Source organism: Oikopleura dioica, chromosome XSR (genome assembly GCF_907165135.1).
Source record: "Oikopleura dioica chromosome XSR, OKI2018_I68_1.0, whole genome shotgun sequence".
Taxonomy (NCBI): Eukaryota; Metazoa; Chordata; class Appendicularia; order Copelata; family Oikopleuridae; genus Oikopleura; species Oikopleura dioica.
The window spans coordinates 5,111,304-5,131,949 of record NC_137294.1 but is presented as its reverse complement, the minus strand read 5'-3'; the positions used below and the strand labels follow the sequence as shown (position 1 = coordinate 5,131,949).

The 20,646-nt window shown below is 42.2% G+C and overlaps 6 protein-coding genes and 1 long non-coding RNA gene across 8 annotated transcripts; 3 read left to right on the top strand and 4 right to left on the bottom strand.

Moving 5' to 3' along the window:
• Positions 1-416: 416 nt before the first annotated feature.
• LOC145709376 (uncharacterized) lies at positions 417-1,415 on the bottom strand. 2 transcript variants are annotated; one of them, XR_014134882.1, is made up of 6 exons: positions 1,243-1,415; positions 1,095-1,197; positions 937-1,051; positions 714-878; positions 580-636; positions 417-536 (listed from the first exon to the last, which is right to left on the bottom strand). It is a non-coding gene; the product is annotated as an uncharacterized LOC145709376 (long non-coding RNA). Both variants share the same exon structure in this region.
• An 887-nt stretch (positions 1,416-2,302) lies between these two features.
• LOC145708934 (uncharacterized) lies at positions 2,303-3,313 on the top strand. Its single transcript, XM_081786627.1, has 6 exons — positions 2,303-2,324; positions 2,384-2,531; positions 2,577-2,659; positions 2,730-2,921; positions 2,966-3,055; positions 3,103-3,313. The coding sequence occupies exons 1-6, from the start codon at positions 2,303-2,305 to the stop codon at positions 3,243-3,245; spliced, it is 678 nt and encodes a 225-aa protein (XP_081642753.1). The 3' UTR covers positions 3,246-3,313.
• A 174-nt stretch (positions 3,314-3,487) lies between these two features.
• LOC145708096 (L-serine dehydratase/L-threonine deaminase-like) lies at positions 3,488-4,883 on the bottom strand. Its single transcript, XM_081785718.1, has 6 exons — positions 4,729-4,883; positions 4,372-4,639; positions 4,208-4,328; positions 3,995-4,109; positions 3,761-3,958; positions 3,488-3,693 (listed from the first exon to the last, which is right to left on the bottom strand). The coding sequence occupies exons 1-6, from the start codon at positions 4,811-4,813 to the stop codon at positions 3,500-3,502; spliced, it is 981 nt and encodes a 326-aa protein (XP_081641844.1). The 5' UTR covers positions 4,814-4,883; the 3' UTR covers positions 3,488-3,499.
• A 340-nt stretch (positions 4,884-5,223) lies between these two features.
• Positions 5,224-6,779, top strand: LOC145707447 (uncharacterized). Its single transcript, XM_081784972.1, has 4 exons — positions 5,224-5,529; positions 5,621-6,423; positions 6,469-6,585; positions 6,627-6,779. Exons 1-4 carry the CDS (start codon positions 5,225-5,227, stop codon positions 6,755-6,757), a joined length of 1,356 nt encoding a protein of 451 aa, XP_081641098.1. The 5' UTR covers position 5,224; the 3' UTR covers positions 6,758-6,779.
• Positions 6,780-6,787: 8 nt separating this feature from the next.
• LOC145707448 (uncharacterized) lies at positions 6,788-7,791 on the bottom strand. The gene is made up of 5 exons (XM_081784974.1): positions 7,686-7,791; positions 7,541-7,643; positions 7,388-7,437; positions 7,252-7,344; positions 6,788-7,209 (listed from the first exon to the last, which is right to left on the bottom strand). Exons 1-5 carry the CDS (start codon positions 7,705-7,707, stop codon positions 6,995-6,997), a joined length of 483 nt encoding a protein of 160 aa, XP_081641100.1. The 5' UTR covers positions 7,708-7,791; the 3' UTR covers positions 6,788-6,994.
• A 990-nt stretch (positions 7,792-8,781) lies between these two features.
• LOC145708933 (uncharacterized) lies at positions 8,782-10,581 on the bottom strand. Its single transcript, XM_081786626.1, has 5 exons — positions 10,502-10,581; positions 9,689-10,440; positions 9,524-9,643; positions 9,168-9,448; positions 8,782-9,121 (listed from the first exon to the last, which is right to left on the bottom strand). Exons 1-5 carry the CDS (start codon positions 10,579-10,581, stop codon positions 8,954-8,956), a joined length of 1,401 nt encoding a protein of 466 aa, XP_081642752.1. The 3' UTR covers positions 8,782-8,953.
• Positions 10,582-14,330: 3,749 nt separating this feature from the next.
• On the top strand, positions 14,331-17,904 carry LOC145709656 (uncharacterized). Its single transcript, XM_081787350.1, has 5 exons — positions 14,331-14,403; positions 14,553-14,764; positions 15,251-15,442; positions 15,780-16,156; positions 17,693-17,904. Exons 2-4 carry the CDS (start codon positions 14,719-14,721, stop codon positions 15,935-15,937), a joined length of 396 nt encoding a protein of 131 aa, XP_081643476.1. The 5' UTR covers positions 14,331-14,403; positions 14,553-14,718; the 3' UTR covers positions 15,938-16,156; positions 17,693-17,904.
• Positions 17,905-20,646: the final 2,742 nt, after the last annotated feature.

The window sequence follows — 20,646 nt, the reverse complement described above, 5'->3', positions numbered from 1 at the left end:
ATGTATCAGTGTGTACGGAAAGCCGGTTATATTTTTTGTTTATAATTACCCACTTGGTAGTTATGTGGGTGATGAGATTTGAGCATCTGGTCAGATTTGGCAGAGCACTCTCGTCCTCCTTAGGGTCCGGCCCGAAGTGGTCAAACGACCATACAACAAGGCAGCTCGGTTATCTTCACGCAGATTACCATTTATGATATGAAAAGAGTCCAGCTTATCGGGGTTTATGTGCTTTTATGGCGTTTCTTCCTCGTCTGGATGATCTGGCGTCGGACGGATTAGCTATTAAGGAAATACTCGGGGCTGAACTCGATCAATTTAAGCATGAATCACATTCATGGAAATGTTGCACGAGGAAAAGTTAAATCATTTACGTCGCTATTCACAGTAAAAGTTTCGTCGATGATACCTATTTAAAATAATTTATTAAAATACAGATGTGCGATTAGGAACAAGTTAAGCAAACCCTAGGGTTCTTCTTTTTCTTCTCCCAGATCGGGCTCGAGTAATCCTTGCATACTTCGGAGTTGCTTGTTCTTAAAAAATAGGTGGTTGGAGGTTTTGAATTGGTAAGTCTACCTGATTATGGAAACGTTTGAATTGATCGTCCAGTGTTGAGAGACCTCGCTGCAGAGACTAAAAGTCATCATAGCGTTTCATAGTAAACTATTTATTTCAAAGATAGTAAGTTATATAAAAGCATGCGAATTTACCTCAAAGCCTAGTTTTTCTTCTTGCGTTTTGATGATCAGAGTATCGTGATCGTCCTTCAGGCCTTTTAACCGAAGCCTGGTCTCTTTTAGCTGCTCCTTGTAGAACATGTGTTCTTTGAAGATAGCGGAAGTGGCTTGTCTTTTCTCCTGAAGGTCTTTTTACGGCTTTTTATTATTGTCTAGCCCGTAAATGATTAAAACTTAGAAGCCTTTCTTTGCTGACTGCCACACGCTCGTACAAAGCCTCATTTACTTTGAGCTTGAGCTCTTCGTCTAGCTCGTCTAATTTTGATCGAATCATGAAATCCTTCTTAGACCATTTCGGCCGGTTCTTCATTCTTTATTTTAATCTCAATTTAAATTTTTCTCGAGAAATATTACCCAAGTATGGCAAATGTGATCACAAGCACCAAGTTGAAAACAAAGCTAAACATGGGCGAGGTAAACTTTGATCCAGCCGGTCCATACTCGATTCCAATATATTCTAGACTGATTTATCCAAAGAGCGCGAACGTTGTCAGTAACTCACGTTTGAGAAAAAAGTAGCAGTTGTCCTGGAACTTCCCAGATCCGAAAATATCGCACACAGTCATTTTTAGACGCGTCTGTAACTAAGTCTCCTCCGTGGAAAACTCAATGCCTTGTTTTTTTGCTCACAAGAATCTAGAAAAACGATCGAGAAAGGATGATAATTTCATTGCTTTCTTTTGAGATCTTTTTTGGGTTGGTAGCTTCCGAAATTCAGAAGAAGAACCTATGCAGCGTATTTATTGAATCATAGTCATTATCTTTCTTGGCGCCATATTGCGTCAATGCTCTCTAGCGACGGAGTCCAAGATATTTGGTATAAAATCTCCCTACAAGAAAACTCAGCATTATATCTAACGTGAATATTTAGTATAAAATGAAGTGCGGAAGTTTAATTACATCTCGAATTTGCACTTATAATCACGCAAGCCCAGATACTAGCTCACCGAGGTTTCGAAAACGCCGTTCAGGATTCTACGAAGGGAAGACGAATGTCTTTGAATTTGCCTTTGTGATCGCAAGAATGACACGAAAGGATTACAAGCTCTTCGAAGAATTCACGGAACGACAGGGTCTTGGAATGAGTCTCAAATTCTGGCTCGCCTGTGTCAAATATGGCAATGTGAAACAAACGCGAAAGAAGTCCAAAGCTGACATGATTCTGCAAACGTTTCTGATAGACCACACCGTACCGCTCTCATCATCGGTTCTCGCGCGGACAATTCTACAACTGTCTGCGCATTATCCAGATCAAGAAGCTCTTCTCGAAGCGAAAGACCTGATTCAATCCAGACTATTACGCTGCTACAGCATCTACCAATTTCAGCGCCTCTAATTGTCTCTGACCTGTATAATAAAAACACCAATTGGCAATATTCCATTATTATCAGAATGTGTTGACCTTTTTCAGCAAGATTTTTCTACTGCATTCCTAAAACAACCAGCATTGCTTGATGTCACAGCGGCGCACAAAAGTTTATGGAAAATCAAATTTGAGATTCGCAAAGGTAAATTCCGCATTTATGAAAACGCGGCTAGAGCAATCGAAATCAACTTAGAGAATGAAGCTTTTTGTCAATCGCGGTTTCGAATTTTTTAAACTTTCGTTGTTGTTTCATAGAAAAAAAATAAACCGCACTTAGTTTTTGCCTTTGGATCAGCCATTGCCGCCTCAGCGGGCTTTTCGCCGCGAAGGAATATCCTCTCAAGAGTAACGAATCCAAACTGCGATGAGTTTTCTCTCGCCGCAGCTGCTGAATGCGAGGATGAGTGCGACGTTGATCTAGTCCTGTAAGTGTCCCTGCCCATGTTTGGACTTCTTGAAGCTTCTTTTAGCTGCATAAATCAATGTAACGAGTCTCAAGATCCGACCAACTGCTCGCGAAACTGCTTCGATGTCCAGGAAAAGTGCAGACGAGGTAATTTATGCAGCATTAATTTATGCTTTTCATTAATTTTGAAAGGGCTGCGCTAATAATTCTATTTCAGGCTGCCCATGCCACGACGGATGCTATAACGGGTGCGAGCAATGTCCTGAAGTCTCCCAATGTATCAACTGCCTGCCCGAATCTGAATGCCGCGACGCATGCACCGACAAGCTCTGCGCTGACCAGATCAAGTGTGAAATTTACAACTCGTATTGCATGGACGATGCTCGTCGAACTTTCGATGCTTGTGAAGGTAGAACTTTATTTATAGCATCTTTTATGTGAAACTCTTATCAGCGAAATGTGCCTGTGGCGGAACCACTCCGACTCCGACTCCGACTCCTACTTCGAGCTCAAGCACGACCTCGACAAATACCGGCGGCATCTGTAACCCTTACTTTTTCCACTTGTCAACTAGCGCTCTTTCTCTTTAGGTCCAAACGGAATCGCTTTCGTCGATTGTCCGTACGAAACAGAGTCAATCTCAAAGTGCTCGAATATTTATGGCGGCGGCATCTGCTGCTGGAACGAGAACACTGGCAAATGCGGCAAGGTGAACCCTTACGGCGAATTTTAGAGTTCAAATTTTTTACGTTTTCAACTTCAAAATAGACTCCAATAAAAATTACAATTATAACGATCGGTCGGCGGAAAGGACGCGAACGCATAAATTAGACGTATTGACGCAATTTTAGCGAGAATTCCAGAGGAAATAACAATCGGTTCGCATTATTTATGCGTTGTAGCTCTTAGACAAAGATGATTGAGTGTAATCGTAATAATTCGAGAGTCATCTATCTGATGGAATAAATGGTTGATTTTTTTTATATTTCAAGAAAAGGCAGTCTTTTTCCACGTCTCGAGCATTTGCACAGAAACAGCAGATCCACCGCAGATTTCAAGCACGAGTGGACCATCTCCGATTGGGATGTCTTTCAAGTATTCCTTCAGATAGCAACTCACGAGTGTTGCGGCACAAGCAGGCTCGACAAAAAATCGATGATCTCCAAGGAACTTTTCAATGACTAAATTATAAGTCAGAGCTCTGCTAAATTGTGAAAGAGCACGAAGTTTATCGGTATTTTTACGAACCTTGAATGACTTCTGTATCGTGGCAGGTTTTGTAATAAACTTTTCCTTTGTAATTTCGAGCCAAGTCAAGGATTTGTTGTGTAGTGGCACGAGCGCCGAGACTCTTGGCAATTGAGTTGATCCCGTCTAAAGTGACGAGCTCGCCACAGGCCAATGATTTGTTAAGACAGTCGGCTCCGTGCGTTTCCATTGCCAGAACTGAATACTAAACATCAGCGTTTTATTAAACGTTACTTGGAACATCTTCCCAGCCATTTCGCTCAAGACCAAGAATCAAGCCCGCTAGAAGTCCTCCTCCTCCAACAGAGCACACGATCAGTCCAGGCTTTTGGCCCCTCATTTGTTCTTTTCAAATTAATAAATTCCATTTGAAATTAAATATTGCGCACAACAGAAAATCACCATTTTCGGCGTCATTCAATATCACGGAATAATTAACTTCCCTTTCAGCTCATCGATGATGGTCGCGTGACCATTCCATATGTCTTCGCCATCAAAAGGATGAATGTAAATTGACTCTTCTGTCAAATGCCGCCTTGCCTCGTTATCCGCGGCGTTCCAGTTCTCACTGGAATTTATACGATTTTCACTGTAATGAAAAAGAAACTTACCCGTGATAGGTGACTTGTGCAGCGTGTTCTTTGATATTGTCCGCGGCGAACTGAGGCGTCGAGTTGGGCACAAAGACGTGGCATGGAATGTTGCTTCTAGCGCATGCATATGCCGCCGCAAGCCCAGCATTTCCACCGCTAGAGCTAATAGCAGAGCGTTTACCATTTTCGATCCCTCGCTGGACTAAATTGCCAATTCCACGGATTTTGAAACTGCCAGCTGGCTGCAAATTGTCAAGCTTCAGAAGAACGCGGTGATTACAAGCAGCTAGAAAAAGATATGATAAAGCCGAGAAAGAAGAGAGAATATCGTTGACTGAAAATAATAATTTTGCGTGCAGGCCAAAAGATAATTACCAGAAATCTTCGGCGACTCTATAAGAGGCGTCTTTTCGTGCAGCGTCGACGAAATCTGGTCAAAAGAATATGTGTACGAAGACATTCTCTGAAATTTTCAAAAGCTCAATATTTGCGCCCGCCAGCTATTGAAAAACAAAATGGGTGTGTCATACACTAGATATCCATCTTCATTGGCCAATCCTTTCTTGCGATTTAAGGAGACCCCTCACTCTAAAGAATAAATCCTTCAGGTTCATTCTTTTTATTTTTTCGGCTTTGGTCCTTTCTCTCAAAAATGATGTTAAACGAGATACAATTTTTTGTCGGCCGATACCGAAACTTGTAAGGACGATGAAATGAACGGGTATGTTTAAATTTTCTCTTGTTTAGAAGCTCCTTATATAAACAGTTTTTACGTTTGACGGCGAACGTGTGGTTTGCTTTGAGACCAGTGATCCTTCTGCCCTCTCGGCTTTGCGCGGGACTCCGGCGTAGTCTTCAATAGAGCGCAAAAATGCATTTTCTGCGAGTTTTGCACGTTCTTTTATTTTTTATAGAGAAAACAGCGGCTGGCCCACCGAGCGACATCAAATGGGACATCTCACACTGCGTCGACGAAGTCATCAGCCCAGGAGTCGGCGAGGAGCAACACTCAAAAGTGATTGTTTCCCGCTACTACCCCTCGCCCATGGGAAACAATTGGGAGTGCGAGTACAAGATCCAAAATCCAGACACCCAAATGAAGATCATGGTTGAGTTCTTATTTTTTGACCTTGCACGATGCGATTTGCAGAATGTTACGATTGTTGACTGGAAAACGTAAGTCTTTTGCTCAATGTTAAATTTACCGGCATTGGTGAATGATTATTCAGCGGCACTTTAATTTCCCTTATTTTTAAGAATTTTTCAGTAAAAATGCGGTTGGTCCATTGTGTGGAACTGACACACCGCAGCGTTATCTCTCGGAGTCCAGTCGGATCCACATTTTCGTCAAGTCCGGTCAAATTCCAGATGGCGTCCGCCACATTGGATTCATGCTCAAGGTGACAAGAACGCCTCCAGGATTTGAGGAGGAGTTTCAAAGATTACTGAGGCAAGAATCAGGACAGCCAGAATATCCTGATTATATGGCAGGGTTAGGAAGGCCTTTGGGTCGTCTTCAAAATCCGATGCCGGGAATGCGAATGCCTGGAATGGGAAATGGTATGGTCGCTCCCTTTCCGGGTATGATGGGAATGATGCCGAATATGAACTTAGGACGCCCAAATCTGCCAATGGGAAACATGCGAAATATGAACATGGGTTTTCGTCCTCGACAGCAAGTTCCCTCATCCCTTCCCAAATCACCGTTGATTCCAACAGCTTCGAGAAACCCAGGCTATTCTGATGGACCGCCGCATTTATCTGCGGCTTATGGCCCAGAACGTCCATCTATGAACGCTCCTACTTCTTTTTCAAATGCCGCTGTAGAGGCAATAAGCAGACGAAATCAAGGATCTACAGCTGATTTGCCTGAGCCTGTCATAACAAAGCGGCCCCAAATGAATGGTCGCATGCGCAACGGTCAACAACGCCAGCAAAAGGGAAGACCGCGAGGACAGAACGGGAGACAACAACGACCAATGCCTGTGACTCCGCAGAGGGGCATGCTTATTCCACCGCCAATTAGAATGAAATCGAACAATCAACAACAGATAGAGGCGACACCTCAGAGTGAGTCTTGAATTCAAGAGTTTTTGCAATAAGACAATTTTTAAGTCCCGGATTTTGCTATTCCGCCGACGAAAGCAACTAGAATAGAGCCCGCTGAAGAGGGACTCAGCTCGGAGATCATCTCACTTGTTTGCGTTGGCATCGTGCTCATATCCATCATAGGTAAGCTGTTTTAATGCAAAACCTAGCTAATTTGAGCATAGCTGTCGCAATAACTTGCAAACTACGTGCCGTAGAGCGAAAAAAGAAAGAAGAATATAAAACCCGTGAAAAAGTAACAGCCGCGCGCAACTACGAAAAGAATAAAAACAAGACGAACAAGTTCAAGAACTGACTTGTTCTTAACTTATTTTTTTGTCGACAGTCTGAAACATGACGAGAGGCAAAGTTGCAGATTTGTACATAAGAAATATTAAACGTCTCTCTTTATTACGGCGTCACGAGTCTTTTTCTTTGACAACTTCGTCTTGTTGTATAAGTTTGCTTGTGGTCTTGATATAATCTTTTTGATGCTTATAAAATCAATATCACTATGAAGAGTAGAAGTTTTTAAAACTGTTGATCACTTTTTTTATAAGCGTATTCCTATTTTCGCTCTTACAAAAGATAGAGTCCCACTGATCTGCTCGAGAATAATTGGAATCGACCTACGAAGAGAATCTCTTGAAAATCCAACAGAATGTGCACTGTCTTTCGTTGCTTTGGCCGCAGTATAAATGTACGAAAAGAGGATCTCTGTCGGATCGCGGGAAACCTTAATTTGCTCCAGAGGAATTCCGGAAGCGGCTGTAGATTAGACTAAGAACGTGATTTAGAATAGTCAATTACCTTTCAAGGCGCCAAATGGACTAATTGGCGACGTCGAGAGAAGAAAAAGAAGCTTGAATTCGGTATAAAATGGGAGCCAGCATAATACCCAGTCTATAAAACGTGCTGTTCTCGATAATATCTTCCGAATAGCTACCTATCACCAGCTCGAGAAGATACCAATGGGCGAAAACTATCCAGTACTTTTTAAGCTCAAAATTTTTGAAGATTAAATAACCTGTATTAATTACCAAAATTAATGCTGGATTTAAAATTTTTATACTAGACGCATCGTTTGAGCCTTTACTTTAGCCAAAAATTGTCCATTTTATTTTCTTCTTTGTCCCTTTCATAGTCCAACAAAGCTCTGAGCGAGAAGTTGGCAGGAAGTGCGACGGCCAAACAAAGCCAAGCTTCGATATTATTTAGTTGATTACTCGAAATTTCAGTCCTACCGATGTTGTAGACAAGTGGCATTTATAAGTCTTTCGAATCTTCGTTCAGAGAAAAGAGTCTCTTTTTATTTTCTAATTGAACGGCAAATTCAAGGCTGGTGCTCAATTTGCGACGCGATCATGTTTAACGAGCGTCTAGTAGCACCAGCGTGATAATACTCGTTATTTTATTTTTAATTCATTGTGCAGCCTTGGTTGTCCATTTAAAGGAAATCTCTGATTAGAGAAAGACCTTTTGAAATATAAGAAACAGGGCTTTTATGCTAGGATTATATTGTAGTCTGCGAAATTCTCCTAGATACGGATTTACGTTGAAAGTGCGCGAAATATTCAACTGCGTTCACTTTTGTGCGGCGCGGAAGCTCTCCAATGCGGAATTCGAAGGTTAAGTGGACACTTAGCTCGGCGCATAAACCTCCAAGATCAGCACGTGTCCGTTCTTGGGTTCGTTTGCGTTTATTAACAATTGTACACGTTCTTGTTTTACGACAAAGTGCAGAATAATTTCAAACTCTGACAAAGAAAATTATTTCAATGATAAAAATACGTGACATTATTAACTCTCAAAACTCGATGCTTTGTTAAATCGAAAAATCTGATTAACTAGTAGGAAAATTTAACGATATTTCTATTATAAGGCTACATGATATCATTCTTAGTCTTATCGCGTCTAAAAGAGGTTCTCAAGAAATTCAGTTTTTACATTAGACTTGGAAATAAGTGTTCCTGTTGCCGGCAGAGATAACGAGAGATAGAATCTATTACTGTCATTAATTCGTTCCTGCAGCAGCTAAATCATAAACGTTCTAATTCTCGTGGCTAATCAAGACTCTCTTGATAACCTGAAAATTTATGAACCTGAAGATTATTTTGAAAAAAATAAAGAATCTTTCAAAAAAAGTTCCCTGTGCGAATTCCTGCCAATACCAGTTGAGTTTTCCGTTGGAGATGTAAGTGTAAAGACTATTTACTAAAGAGTATTATTCAGGCATTGAAAAGTTCTATTGAGAGTGCTTCACAAAGTCAACTGACTTGCGTTATGAAAATTGATGCTTTCTTTGTTGATTTCATATTGCAAAAAGTTAAGGAGATAGGGTCGATTAGATTGGGCACCAGCCCATTTTTATTGAAATTTTTGGTTTTTTTATGCAGGGGATAGTAGTAGTAGAACAGAAACAAAGGTACATCTTAGTAAAGGAGATATCAAGAGGCATTTAGCTTTCTTTAACTGATTTTGCAAATGTACGGATGTAACTTCGCTTGCGAAATTAGCAGTCGAGGGCAGCATCGATTTTCTTGCCGAAGTTCTTGAGTTTCTTGTTCTGTCGCTTGAGTTGTTTGTGGACTCGCTTGGTGTTGAAGGCCATGTTCTTCTCAGCGTTGTAGCCGAAGGAGGAGACGCAAGCGAAAGATCGAGCGAATCGCTTGGCAGCGGTCTGAAAGCATTCAGTTAAAAACCTTGTTTTCTACATTGATTATCACCTGGAGATCATCAGCGAAGGCGCAGAGATCATCGGAGTCCCATCCGAGGAGCTCTTCAGAGGATTCGAGGTCAGCGGCCTCAGCGGCATCGGCCTGGAGGTCACCGTTGTTGTAGCATCCCTGGGTCCATTCGCTGACGAAGAAGATGTCGTTGTTGAAGGCGTTGAGGGCCTTCTGGACTCGGCCAGCAGCTCGGGTGTCGTTGACGAGGTCAGCGGCGGCGGTGGCCTCGAATTCAGCAGCTCGGGCAAGGATGTTGGCAGCTCGCTCACCAGCGATGTCTAGATAATTGAGTTAGTCAAGCTGTTTTGATCCTAGTACAAATCTATGAGCGGAAGATAAAAGCGCAAACTTACTGGTGCATTCGTATCCGTCTCCCTTGAATCCATCGTTGCAAGAGCACTCCTGGGAGCCATCAGCCTGGTTGGCGCAGGCGGCGTCAGCGGAGCATGGGTTGGCGCTGTCACAGACATCGGCTATAAAGAAATAGATAGAGAAGAGTATGGAGAAATGCTACTTACTCCAGCAGAAGTCAGTTCCGTTAACATCAGCGCCGAGGTAGAAACCAGCGTTGCAAGTGCAAGAGTAGTCGTTCATGTCGTTGGCGCAGGTGGAGTCAGCCTGGCATGGGTCCTCGGAGCAGGAGTCAACGTAGCAAGTGACTCCATCACCGTAGAAACCATCGTCGCAATCGCAAGACCACTGGGCGGTTCCGTTGACGTCTGGGAGCTCGACGGTGCAGGTGGCATCGGCGGAGCAGTCATCGGAGCTGCCGCAAGCGTCTGGGACGCAGTTAGAAGCATCACCAGCGTAGTCAAAGAAGCCAGCGCTGCAGGAGCAGACGGCGGAACCGGCGTCGTTGGCGCAGTCGGTGTTGTCAGCGCATGGGTCTTCGGCGCAGGCATCGAAGTAGCAAGTGTCAGCGAATCCGGTGGAGTTACCGTCAGCATCGAATTGTTCGACGGACTCGTAGTAGTAGTCATCGTCGCAGGCGCAGGAGGCAGCACCATCAGCGGAGACGCTGCAGGAGGCGTTGTCCTGGCAGGTGGTGTCAGCGCAAGAGTCGTAGACGCAGGCACCGAACTTTCGGTAGCTGGATGGGTCGAAGTCGAGGTAGCCTTCGGCGCAAGCGCACTCGAAGTTCCAGCCTCGGCCGTTGGTGCAAACAGCGTTGTCACCGCAAGCTTGCCAGTCGGCGACGTCATCCTCAGTGACGACGTAGTTGTCTTGCTCCTTCAAGACTTGTCCGACAGAGGGGTGCCAGTGCAGGAGTCTTAATTAGACAATAAAAACCTGTAGTTTTCTCTCGATCTCTGTTTTTTCTGTTTGGTTACTTACTCTTTCGCTTCATGAAATCATTGGGATCGTTAGCGGAGGCGGCAGCAAGGGCAATAACGGAACACAAAAGCTTCATTTCTTTAGTTTCTGTCTACTATCGGGACTACTTAATCGGCAGCGGTGGAGAAGCTTTTATAAGCATTCTGAAGAACGAGCGCCACCTGCCGCGCAGGGTACTCCAAGCACCGCCGTCGCCGAGTACCGAGAGCATCAGAGAGCTTTTTCTCCACCAACTTCCATAAAAATCACATGCTCCGTTATCTGCATAATCTGTTTGTTCGTTTTATCGGTAATCTACTTTCCCTAGAAGCTCTCATTTTGAGAAGGTAATTATTCATTCCGCTAGAATCCGGCTCGTGACTCATTCGAAATTTTCGCGGCAGGCAGCTGTTTCAATTAATTTTTAAAATTGTACGCTCCCGTAACTCTCCATTTCAAAATTTCTCATTTTCCATCCCTCATTTCTTCATTTCCTTTTTTAAAAATGACGTCCGAAAACTTAGAGAGCATGATTACGAAGATGGAGGTTTCTCCAGGAACGTAAAATCGAATTGACAGAGCGTTAACGTTATTTGAAAATGTTTTGAACAATTCTTGTTGTTATTTAATCTCTAATTTGTCAGTCGTTATTACGGAATAGACGATGATCGGCAGCATGCTGATGTAAAACGTGCGATTCAACTTGTTTTGAAAACAGCGAAGCAAGGAATACGCTTTAAAATTCAAAAATTTAAGTATTCGAAATTGCAGCATTAACGAGACTCTTTTCGAAGGAATTGTTGAGCATATAAAAAGGAATAATTCCACTGTGCCAGGAAATCTCGCGGATGGTGATGCAAAACCACGAGCACGAAGAAAAAGCGGCGGAATTCGAAGCTAAATTCCGCGAGGCAGAAGCTTTTCTCAAAAACTCGAAGCCCATTGTCGAAACCGAAGATTTCAATTGTCAAACCGTTCAAGAAATCTGCATTCAGTGATAAGGATTTCCAACTGCTTGCTCAAAAGTTGCCATCTGTGGCTTTTATGTTAGTATGCTAAAATATTGGCGGATTTTATGGAATTCTACTCTTATGAATCTCGAATCAAATTGGTACTTATTCTGACCGAAAATTCCTAATGCTGCTAGAATTTTGAGAAGATAACTTCGTATTAAAAAGTGTCCATTGAGCATTTGATAGTTTGGGATCCTAGGATTAGACTGCAAACGTCGCAATTTACGAAGATTGCGGAGTGAACACGAGTTTGGTTGGAGAAGTAAAGTGCACGTGCAGGCACTGTGAACCGATCCCAAGCAACGAGCAAGCAGTCCAGTACAACGCGCCTGTAGACTCGGGAACAGCGACTAACCAAATCCTCGAAAAGAAGCAATCTATGCTTGGCTACTGGGAGTACGAGTCTATCCAGCAGCGCTGCGTCCTTCTACAAGGTTCCTTTTTTTTGTCGAATTCCCTTTATAAATGAATAAAGACTTATTTTGTTTCCTTTAGAAAAAAATGATGATCTTCGGGGAAAATATGAAAACGAAGTGAAGGCCAGGCGGTTTTTTGAATTTACAAGATGTTCGTAACTCGTAAAAAAGAGCGTCACGTTACCTGTCTCCGTGAGCCTCCTTATCAACAGATGATAACACACTCTGACTTGTAACTAAACGCTGCAGTCAAACCCGATCACCATTTTAAATCTTTTTGATAAACAAAAGTGAAATAGTATTGTTTCCTTAAAAGGACTTGTTTAAAAGAAAAAGCAGCTAGAAAAGCCGCAAACTAGAAAACATGGCCGCAGTTTGAAGCCGTGTTTTCTGGCACTCAAGAACATTTTTTTCTGCTTTCGAAAACCCGAGTAAGGCAAAATTAGCGGCGATGGCGAACGTACAGCAAGAACTCGCGAGAGGCGAAATAGGGACCGTTCAAATTCAGCAAGTTATTAATTTGATAGATATAGGCTAGGAGTATTTGAACGAAATAAGCGCGAATGAGATGCGAAGAATTGGAGAAGGAGCGAAAAGAACTGCGTTTGAGTTTGGAGGAAGCTCGCGAACGCGCCGAAAGAGTGTTGTTTAGAAAAGGTACTCGTTCCACCCAAAATGTTTACACAGCGGCTCGAATTAAAAACAGAAATACTGACAAACATACATGCTCACGTTTTTCTATGTTTAGAAGACAACTACTATCCCTCACAGCCAACACCTCAGTTACGGATTAACATAACAGCAGTGTATAATTAACAGTGAGAAGTACATCCAAAAAAGGGAGCTCAATTGCGACTGCTTGAACATTTGGCCGAGTCCGAAGACGAATTCGAAAGTACTCAGCTAGAACTTGCTCCTGGAGAGTTCTCCTCCGAGCGTGAGTACGTCCGCCAGCTGCCTGATTTGCCAGAGAGCTTCGCAGGCCCAATCGTTGGCTGCCGATGCCAAAGCTGCAAAGTTTTCTTCCGCAGTGCGTCTTTCCGAGGCGGCGACTTTGGCGAGCTCTTTCAGCTACCTAAACTAGCGAATTCTGTGCGGCGTTTCAAAGATGACCTCGAGAAGTTGACGATGATGCGCAACGCCAAGCTCATCCTCGAAGTGGGCATGCGCATCCTTATCAAGCGCAACCGCGTCGGCACTGTTCGATACTTAGGCCACTTGGAAAAGAGCCCCCGCAAGAATATGGTAAAACTGTTGGCTAGCTTTGAGTTTCTTCTTTCACACGGTTTAGGTTTACGTCGGACTCGAACTAGACGTGGCCGTAGGAAGGCACGATGGAATCGTGCAAGGGAAGCGCTACTTCACGTGCAGGCCCAGCCACGGGCTAATGATTCCAATTAGAGACACTCTAGCGATTCTTTCCAAAAAGCTGCAGCCTAAAGTTGTCGCCCTTGCAAACAGGCTTTCTTCGATAAGAGCGCTGAGAAACACTTCTGAAGTCGCTTCGGTCGGGATCAAACCTTAATTAACTTAAAACATTCAACCCTAACCAAATTTATTCGCCATCATCTTAGTATTGTGCATATAATAAGGTATATAAGAGTGTAATAATGTCAGAAGGATTATTTGCTACTGAAGGGGGTTTTTAAAGGTTGATCCCTTTTAAGGGGATACTAAGCGGCGGTGGGCGACTGCCTCCTATCTCGGGAAGGGATGAACTGGGCGCGATTAGGAGCGGCGAGGCCCGTCTCAGTCCGGCCCATCCCGAATAAGCCAGGATACCTGTCTTCCTCGATCACTGCCGCCACGCCCGACCAGGGCCAAGAAAACACTCAACACATTCTAGCGCCCGGCCGTTTCTCATCAGCGCATTCTAACGCAGATCTACATCAGAACGGGTATCATTTCACGTCATACATTTGACTTTTATAAAAATGGTCTTAATCTTAGACAATCATTAAATAAATTGAAACGAAAAAATCGTGCTTTAAGTTTTTTTCGTTCATCTCCCGTAATAATACCATATACCGGGTTTTCTACATGTCATCTGGGCTATTAATCGTGTTAATGTATTATTCAGTCTTCTGACTGTATCGAGCAGTTTCGCCTAACCTTGAACGATCACTCTCTGTACAAGTATACTTCTTTTGCCTGACTGTATCAGTAGCTGACAATAAATAAAAAAGAACAGAGATCCAAGTTGTAATAGCCCAAATCAATAATGTCTCAGCGCTCCTGGATCTCCATTTCGCATTCTTCGGCGATTGTAATTTACACACATAGAAAGCATATAGAATAAACAATGTTTTATCTTATTTAAAATTAATTTGGCAGTGAGCACGAAAAAAGAGAGGGTGCGGCGCGCTTGTGTGCCCAAAGCACTTTTACGAGACCTGCGTTTTTTTATATAGAGATGATTCACCAAGATCTATGATTTCGAGCATCTGACCACTTTTCGAATAAAACATCGACAGAAACGAATTTTACGAGGTAAAATTTACTCGTCAGAAAATTAACTTCCGGAGGAGCGTGTCCCTGGTTAACGCAAAACTAAACCTCTAGAACCATTCCTATTAAACCTTTTTTTCAAGATTTGCGCACTGAAAGTAAATTAGAGAGCAAATTACTCAAAAATTCAGTTTTTCAGAAAAAGCTCTTTTGAAATTGCTTCAAGTGCGCCGCTCGGACAAAAGCGCACTCGCCTCAAGCCGAAGAAAAAACGCGAAAAAAACTGAAAGCGAAACTGAAAAACTGAAAGAGATAGTAAAAAAGAAAAAAAAAGAAACTTCAAAAAAATAATATAGGATGGTTGCAACAGAGGGCAGGATGGCTTCGCGACTAATAAGTATAGGTACAGTAAGCTACCCGTTTGGAAGATACAACTTCTTATTGCTGCAATGTTAAAATATCTTATAAGTCGTATCTACGGTTTAAATGGTACTTGGTGTAATAACAGCGTTTGAGGAAAAGTTATCAGAGCTTTCGATGTTCTGAGAAATATGTTTTGGACTCAAACAGCGGACGTCATTTTCGCCGTCTTGCTTCGGCGTTTTTGTATTTTGAAGACAAAGTGCATTTCACCAAAAACAAGCATTTAGGAGAATGAGAGGCGATTCGACTAAAGGCCAACAAGCTTTCCCGTTCATGCGTGCCCTCGATTGTCCCCACTCTGTCATTTTGTTTTCAAAGTGCTCTAAAAACTCACGGGGCTAGGATTAGAAGAAAGTCTATCAAATCTAACGTTACGATAGCTTCTCTTGATCCTTTGGAGCCGCTTTAAATAAATCATAAAATATGATGGATTAAAAAAATTAACGCCTTAGTAAAATTGCCTTAGTGCCGGCCGGATTAGTGCTCCTTTCGACAATCTTGTTTGGAACGATGAAAGGCGAGCGGGATGGACTCTTCTCCCCAATTCTCGGGCTTCTGATCACATCCCTGTTGATTCTAGCGCTCACTGGCGGTCTGTGCGTCTTTCTTCCTGAAGCGAAACAAGAATGGCCGATTCTACTTGCCAGCACGAACTCACGTAAGTCGCAAATCACCCACTCGTCAAAACAAACTCATGTCAAAGTGAACATCGATGAACTCGAGAGCCAAATTTGACTTTTTTATACTCAAACGATAATCGTTTAATTCGGTATTTTTGAGTGAAAAGATTAAGCTTTGACGTTCAAATAATGAAAGAAAATTTTGAACAACCATTATGACGGATACACTTAACATTTTGACCGTTAAAGTTGATCTTGAGTGATTCCTCGGATAATATTTCTTGGCAGCTAGTTTGAATGTGAAGTGATCTTTTGAAATAATTTTGTATGAGGGCACTTGGGACGAATTTTGGATGAAGACTGAGTAAACTTTAGTGGCGGGGCTCTTTCTCTTCATCGCTTGGGTAGTTTTCATCGCAGCGATGGCACAGGGCGGCCCAGTCAAGATCCAGTTGAAAAACGAAACGATTTTGCTGTCCAACGGCTCTCCCTTTAGATGCGACGACCAAATTCAAATCGACAAGGAGTTTTGAAACGGCTTTCTCAAAAATATCCTCGTTCTGACTTCTGCGTCAATTTTTCTAGCCCGATATCAAATTAGTATGCATGCAAAAATATCTTTGAAAAAGCCAATTCTAGCCGGGAGCAGCGCGAGGAATGTCTGCAACTGATCACCGAATGTTCGGATCGTGCTGAAACGCGCTCCCTCAATCATCACTGCAATGCTGCTATGGCATTTGTTACAATCTCAGGTATGTCCAACGAGAGCAAGAGTTTTAAAAAACACTTCGGATAACAGTTTCTTTCCAAATTCATGTCTTACCGGCGGGTTTGAAGCAACAACTTGTGCGAACATGAGCTTCTACCAAAGTAACTACCTCTTACGCAGAATAAGGGAGGAGTCAGATGTCGAAATTTTCGATGAAGCAGAGCGCTGGAAGCAGAGGAATGACTCTGGAACGCCATCGGCAGTTTTTCCTTTTAACTGGCCGCCAAGTTAATGGCAGGAAGGAGCCCTTCCGACTCCTCCAAAGCGATTCCCTCCCTTATGAAATTACCGTTTCCATCTCGCCACTAATTTCCAAGAGCTCAGAAAATTTAACCAAAGAGATAAAATCCTCCGGCCTCCATTTCTCAGTCCAAACTTTACGTAAAGCGGCATTTATTTGATATTAAGGGCGAGTCCTAAATTTTTCGTAAGCAGGCTCCACCCAAAACCCGATTTTAAAGCTTCTGCCCGTTCCAAAATAAACAAGTGGTTTTCACGTTACAAATGTAAAACAAGGCGCGGGCTAAGGAGTCACTCTTGGGGATCTTGTCCGTAAAAGCCCGGCGAAGAGAAAGGATGAGTACAGAGCACAATTTCGAAATAAAGACTGCTTCTAAAAAGAGCACGGGACATTGTTACCACTAAAAATAGAACGACAGGGCTTGTTTGACTTACCGCAGTTTCGGACTATTAGCGTCGTAATAACGTCTCCAGACGTAATTTTTATTATCTGATAACAGATTCACTACCAACAATGAATTATTATCATAAACTAACAATTGGATACTATTGATTAATGAAGTAATGGCAACGAAAACTATTAGAAGCAGAGCGTTGAAAATCTTTGGTTCCCACGATGGAATCCAAATGGAATACTCTCAAGTGAGAATTTAAAAGTAGGAAAAGAATACTCGGCCTGAGCCTGTTTTTTATGATAAAATAAACCGCTTTCTGATTAGATCTTATTTGCGCTGTTTCAACTAATATCATAACGGTCTATTTAGAAAATAGAACTAGAAAGTTCTAGTAACGTTCGTTGGCTTGATGCCAGGCAATTCTGAGTCCGGTGCTGCTAATGAGCTCTGTTCTGAGGAAAGCCCTTCATAATCAGCCACAGAAAGTGCCGCGAGCAAGCCCAAAACATTTTCTTCCTAAAAGCATTTTTACAAATCCCTCTTAATCCATCCTGGCGTTCCCTCAAGAATTTATTCAGAACATAGGGTTAGCGCATTCTAATTCCACTTTCGTAAGCAACCTGTTTGGTTATCCATTCAACTCGAATATATGGGCCATAATTTTTAAACTCATCGATAAGGGTTAGGGTTAGAGAGGGTCCGTTATAGTTTGATATATTAGTTGAAACTAAAATCTACGAGCAATAATTTCACTTTGATGAGGCCCTTTGTATTATTCATCATCAAAAGTGTTGGTTCAAAATAATCTAAAACAGAGAAGCATCACTAGCATAATCATAACCAGAAAAACAAAGTTTCAACTAAATTTTTAAAATTAATTTCAGTTCTCGCTGTTGGATTCGCTCTTTTCACACAATGGCGCGAGGCCAGCAGCGATGGCGAAGAAAAAGAAAGAGATGACTACCTGGCGCCGCAGAAGAGAGAGCTCGATTCGCCACGGCCGTCGCCGATGATCTGACTCTAGCTCGTAGCTAGGACACTCCTGTAACTCTTGTACATATGTTTTTCTTACTGAATGAAAATAAAACCAAACGAGTCGAAAGTTAAAGAAGGTTCTTCGCAGGTCTTGTAAGCCGGAATCGGGCTGGAAGTTGAAAATCCGATCGACGGAAGCACATTTTAGAAAGGACACAGATTAATGCCCTCTCTCGCCATCCAACTCTTATCTTGGACATGTTCAGTTTCTCAGAGGAAATGCACGAAAAGTAAGGACATTTTTTCAGGTCTCGTCACGACTTTTATGGCGGTTTCGAACATGATAGTTTTGTTGTTTCGATTTCAGTGCATTCCTTCGTTCTAAAATTATCATTTTGTTGATGACATAGAGTACCTTTATAAAGCCTTTTAATCCGTTTAGAGTGCTGATAAAAATTGTGCATCGCTTCGTTAAACTGAAGCGTTTCGTGACGGGTCGCGAGGTCTTATCGCAACCAGGATAAGGAAAAGGATAGAAATTGATAAGAGAGCTTATCGTCGCAAGTCTCGTAACCCTCTGCGTTTCGGAATGTGTGGCCAGTACTCGTATTTAATTATCAAATTCTGCAGGAATAATTCTTTGTAAATTATATTGCAAATATTTTTAAAGTTAGACTTCGACAACCCAAGACTGAAGGATTCTTTCAGAACTTTTCATCCAAAACCACCCAAAGCACGAGATTTGAGCTACAGTACGGTTCCCGGGTCAGCAGCGAACGCACTCGAATTTTTAAGTGGTTTAACGCAGCTAAGCGCCTTTTACGCCCGCAAGCTGAATCTTCAGACTTTTTTCTCCTGCATGGAACCACTGTAGACACTTTTAAGGTGAAATTTACGAAATTGAAATAATTTTAAGATTTGGGAAAAATCACCGGATATAAACGGAAATATTTGTGAGGAAAAAATTGAGGAAAAAAAACGATCGACGGGTAGACCTTTAATAGTGCATTCAAAGTGGCACAGTCGCGCTGAATCGAGTGGGTCTTGGAGCCCGAGCAGAGAAGGTCAACGGCAGTTGGGACCGAGCGCCACCGGTTGCTCTCTTCGTTTCGCATTTTTGCGCGTTTCGCGACCCTTGTGCAAAAGTGGCGATGCTTGGCCCCATCGTACCAGGACCTGAGGCAACCAAAGACCACAGAGGTCATCGGCAGATATGGATGAGGGCTAAAGCAAAGCTACATCGAAAAAAGACACGCGTAAAAGAAACTCAGAATATGCCCGCTCCTAAGAAGGTGGCTTTGAAAACAAATAGAGCTAACCCCCGGAACTTGAGGTTCAAATAAGTCTACGCCAAAAATGAAGCGACTGTTTTTTCAAAAAATAAATACGCTGCTTGGGATCAGCAACGCTCAGGATGAGCTCTTTCAAATAGCCAAACACTAAACTAGCTACAGTTCTCATCTCACACGAACAGAAGTATTTTACACTGCAAAATTTACAATTACTCAAAGTAAAATATATAATGTCCATAAAACCATCTCAAAAGGCACTTTGATCAATCTTTTGAGTTACGTGTCCTTACGATCCTTACGTGCCCCCACATGATATATTGACCACAAAATATTGACTATATTTAAGTCCTTCTATTGCAGTAATAACAATTTCTTATTTTGCCAAAGCCCGTATAAAATCATGAAAATGAATCAGATCGTTTATTTCGAAACCGAGAATATACATATACAGTAGAAAAGGTTGCACTACAGAGTTCAGTTCTTGCTCGTGAACTTGTCAATGAGCGCGATGACGAGTGACTCGATGAGATCAACGAAGACTTCTCCTTCCTCGCTTTCAAAGGCTTCTGCTTCTTGGCCAGCGCATTTCTCAATATCTGGGACTACCCGTGGCTCTTCCATACCTTTTTTGGGTTTAGATTTTTTTATTTCTCAAGTGAGTTTTTTTCTCAAGGCGTGTCCGCCAGATCAAAATCAAAATTCTAAATAATGCGTAGGCCAACAACATGCGATAAGGTCAAAGGTCGGCCAAGATCCCGGATCGATTGTAATGCACAATGCCAAAACAGCTGACCATCCTTTACAGAAGAGCTAATTTTTTGCATTTATTTATTAAAATTTTAGAAATTTCAGCTTTTGTTTGAGCCGGAGGAGCAAAAAATCCAGGCGAGGAATTTTTGCAATCTTCCTTTTTGCGGCTTCTTTGGTGGCATCTGTTGGATTTCTTTGCTCTCCTGTATTTTCGATTCATACTCGACGTTGTTGTATGAAGGCTAATAATACTACTCTTAACAGGTTTTACTTATTCCAGAATCTGTTATCTCTAGACACTGATTATCAATTTATTTAGTTTTCAAATCTTTGGTTTTCGAAATAAGTGCAAGTTACCGGCGCATGAGGATCGACAGCAGCTATCTGGATAGTTTTAAAATCACTCTTGAAGGACTGCATTGAAAATTCTTCACAATTTTATATTTGTATTCTGATTTTGATTTTCAGAATCAAAATGGACCGCCCATTTAAATTCATTTGTGATTATCTCAAGATGTGTGAAGCACCTTTTGTTCTGAGCGTACTTACGTTTATTCGATCGTAGGAAATCTCTCATACGGGCACTCCACGAATAAAGAGTCATGAACTTTTGCACGAATTTCGTCATTTTTCTTCAATAAAACAAAATTTCCAACATTATTTCCGTTGTGGAATCAAGGAAGACAAAAACTATAATTTCAGATAATCGATTCGCTAAGTAACGAAGAAAAACGCCAAAACTAGTCGAATAGTACTTTCAGACTCCGGGCAAAATTTGATGTTTGCAATCTCCTGCGAAAAATCTTACCGGTTGTTTTCGT

Excerpts from the sequence above, each read along its gene's own strand:
- LOC145708096 (XM_081785718.1), bottom strand. The coding sequence starts at position 4,813 with ATGTCTTCGTACACATATTCTTTTGACCAGATTTCGTCGACGCTGCAC. Across the intron at positions 4,329-4,371 it reads GCACAAGTCACCTATCACGG|TGAGAACTGGAACGCCGCGG; the intron begins GTAAGTTTCTTT and ends TATAAATTCCAG. Across the intron at positions 4,110-4,207 it reads CGACCATCATCGATGAGCTG|AAAGAACAAATGAGGGGCCA; the intron begins AAAGGGAAGTTA and ends TTATTAATTTGA.
- LOC145709656 (XM_081787350.1), top strand. The coding sequence starts at position 14,719 with ATGGTTGCAACAGAGGGCAGGATGGCTTCGCGACTAATAAGTATAG. Across the intron at positions 14,765-15,250 it reads TTCGCGACTAATAAGTATAG|TGCCGGCCGGATTAGTGCTC; the intron begins GTACAGTAAGCT and ends AAATTGCCTTAG. Across the intron at positions 15,443-15,779 it reads ACTTGCCAGCACGAACTCAC|TGGCGGGGCTCTTTCTCTTC; the intron begins GTAAGTCGCAAA and ends AGTAAACTTTAG.
- LOC145708934 (XM_081786627.1), top strand. The coding sequence starts at position 2,303 with ATGAAGCTTTTTGTCAATCGCG. Across the intron at positions 2,922-2,965 it reads AACTTTCGATGCTTGTGAAG|CGAAATGTGCCTGTGGCGGA; the intron begins GTAGAACTTTAT and ends AACTCTTATCAG. Across the intron at positions 3,056-3,102 it reads GACAAATACCGGCGGCATCT|GTCCAAACGGAATCGCTTTC; the intron begins GTAACCCTTACT and ends CTTTCTCTTTAG.
- LOC145707448 (XM_081784974.1), bottom strand. The coding sequence starts at position 7,707 with ATGCCACTTGTCTACAACATCG. Across the intron at positions 7,345-7,387 it reads TCTTCTCGAGCTGGTGATAG|ACTGGGTATTATGCTGGCTC; the intron begins GTAGCTATTCGG and ends CACGTTTTATAG. Across the intron at positions 7,210-7,251 it reads TCCATTTGGCGCCTTGAAAG|CCGCTTCCGGAATTCCTCTG; the intron begins GTAATTGACTAT and ends TCTAATCTACAG.
- LOC145707447 (XM_081784972.1), top strand. The coding sequence starts at position 5,225 with ATGCATTTTCTGCGAGTTTTGCACGTTCTTTTATTTTTTATAGAGAAA. Across the intron at positions 6,424-6,468 it reads GATAGAGGCGACACCTCAGA|TCCCGGATTTTGCTATTCCG; the intron begins GTGAGTCTTGAA and ends ACAATTTTTAAG. Across the intron at positions 6,586-6,626 it reads CGTGCTCATATCCATCATAG|CTGTCGCAATAACTTGCAAA; the intron begins GTAAGCTGTTTT and ends ATTTGAGCATAG.
- LOC145708933 (XM_081786626.1), bottom strand. The coding sequence starts at position 10,581 with ATGAAGCTTTTGTGTTCCGTTATTGCCCTTGCTGCCGCCTCCGCTAAC. Across the intron at positions 10,441-10,501 it reads TTCATGAAGCGAAAGAGTAA|ACTCCTGCACTGGCACCCCT; the intron begins GTAACCAAACAG and ends TGTCTAATTAAG. Across the intron at positions 9,449-9,523 it reads AGACGGATACGAATGCACCA|ACATCGCTGGTGAGCGAGCT; the intron begins GTAAGTTTGCGC and ends TCAATTATCTAG.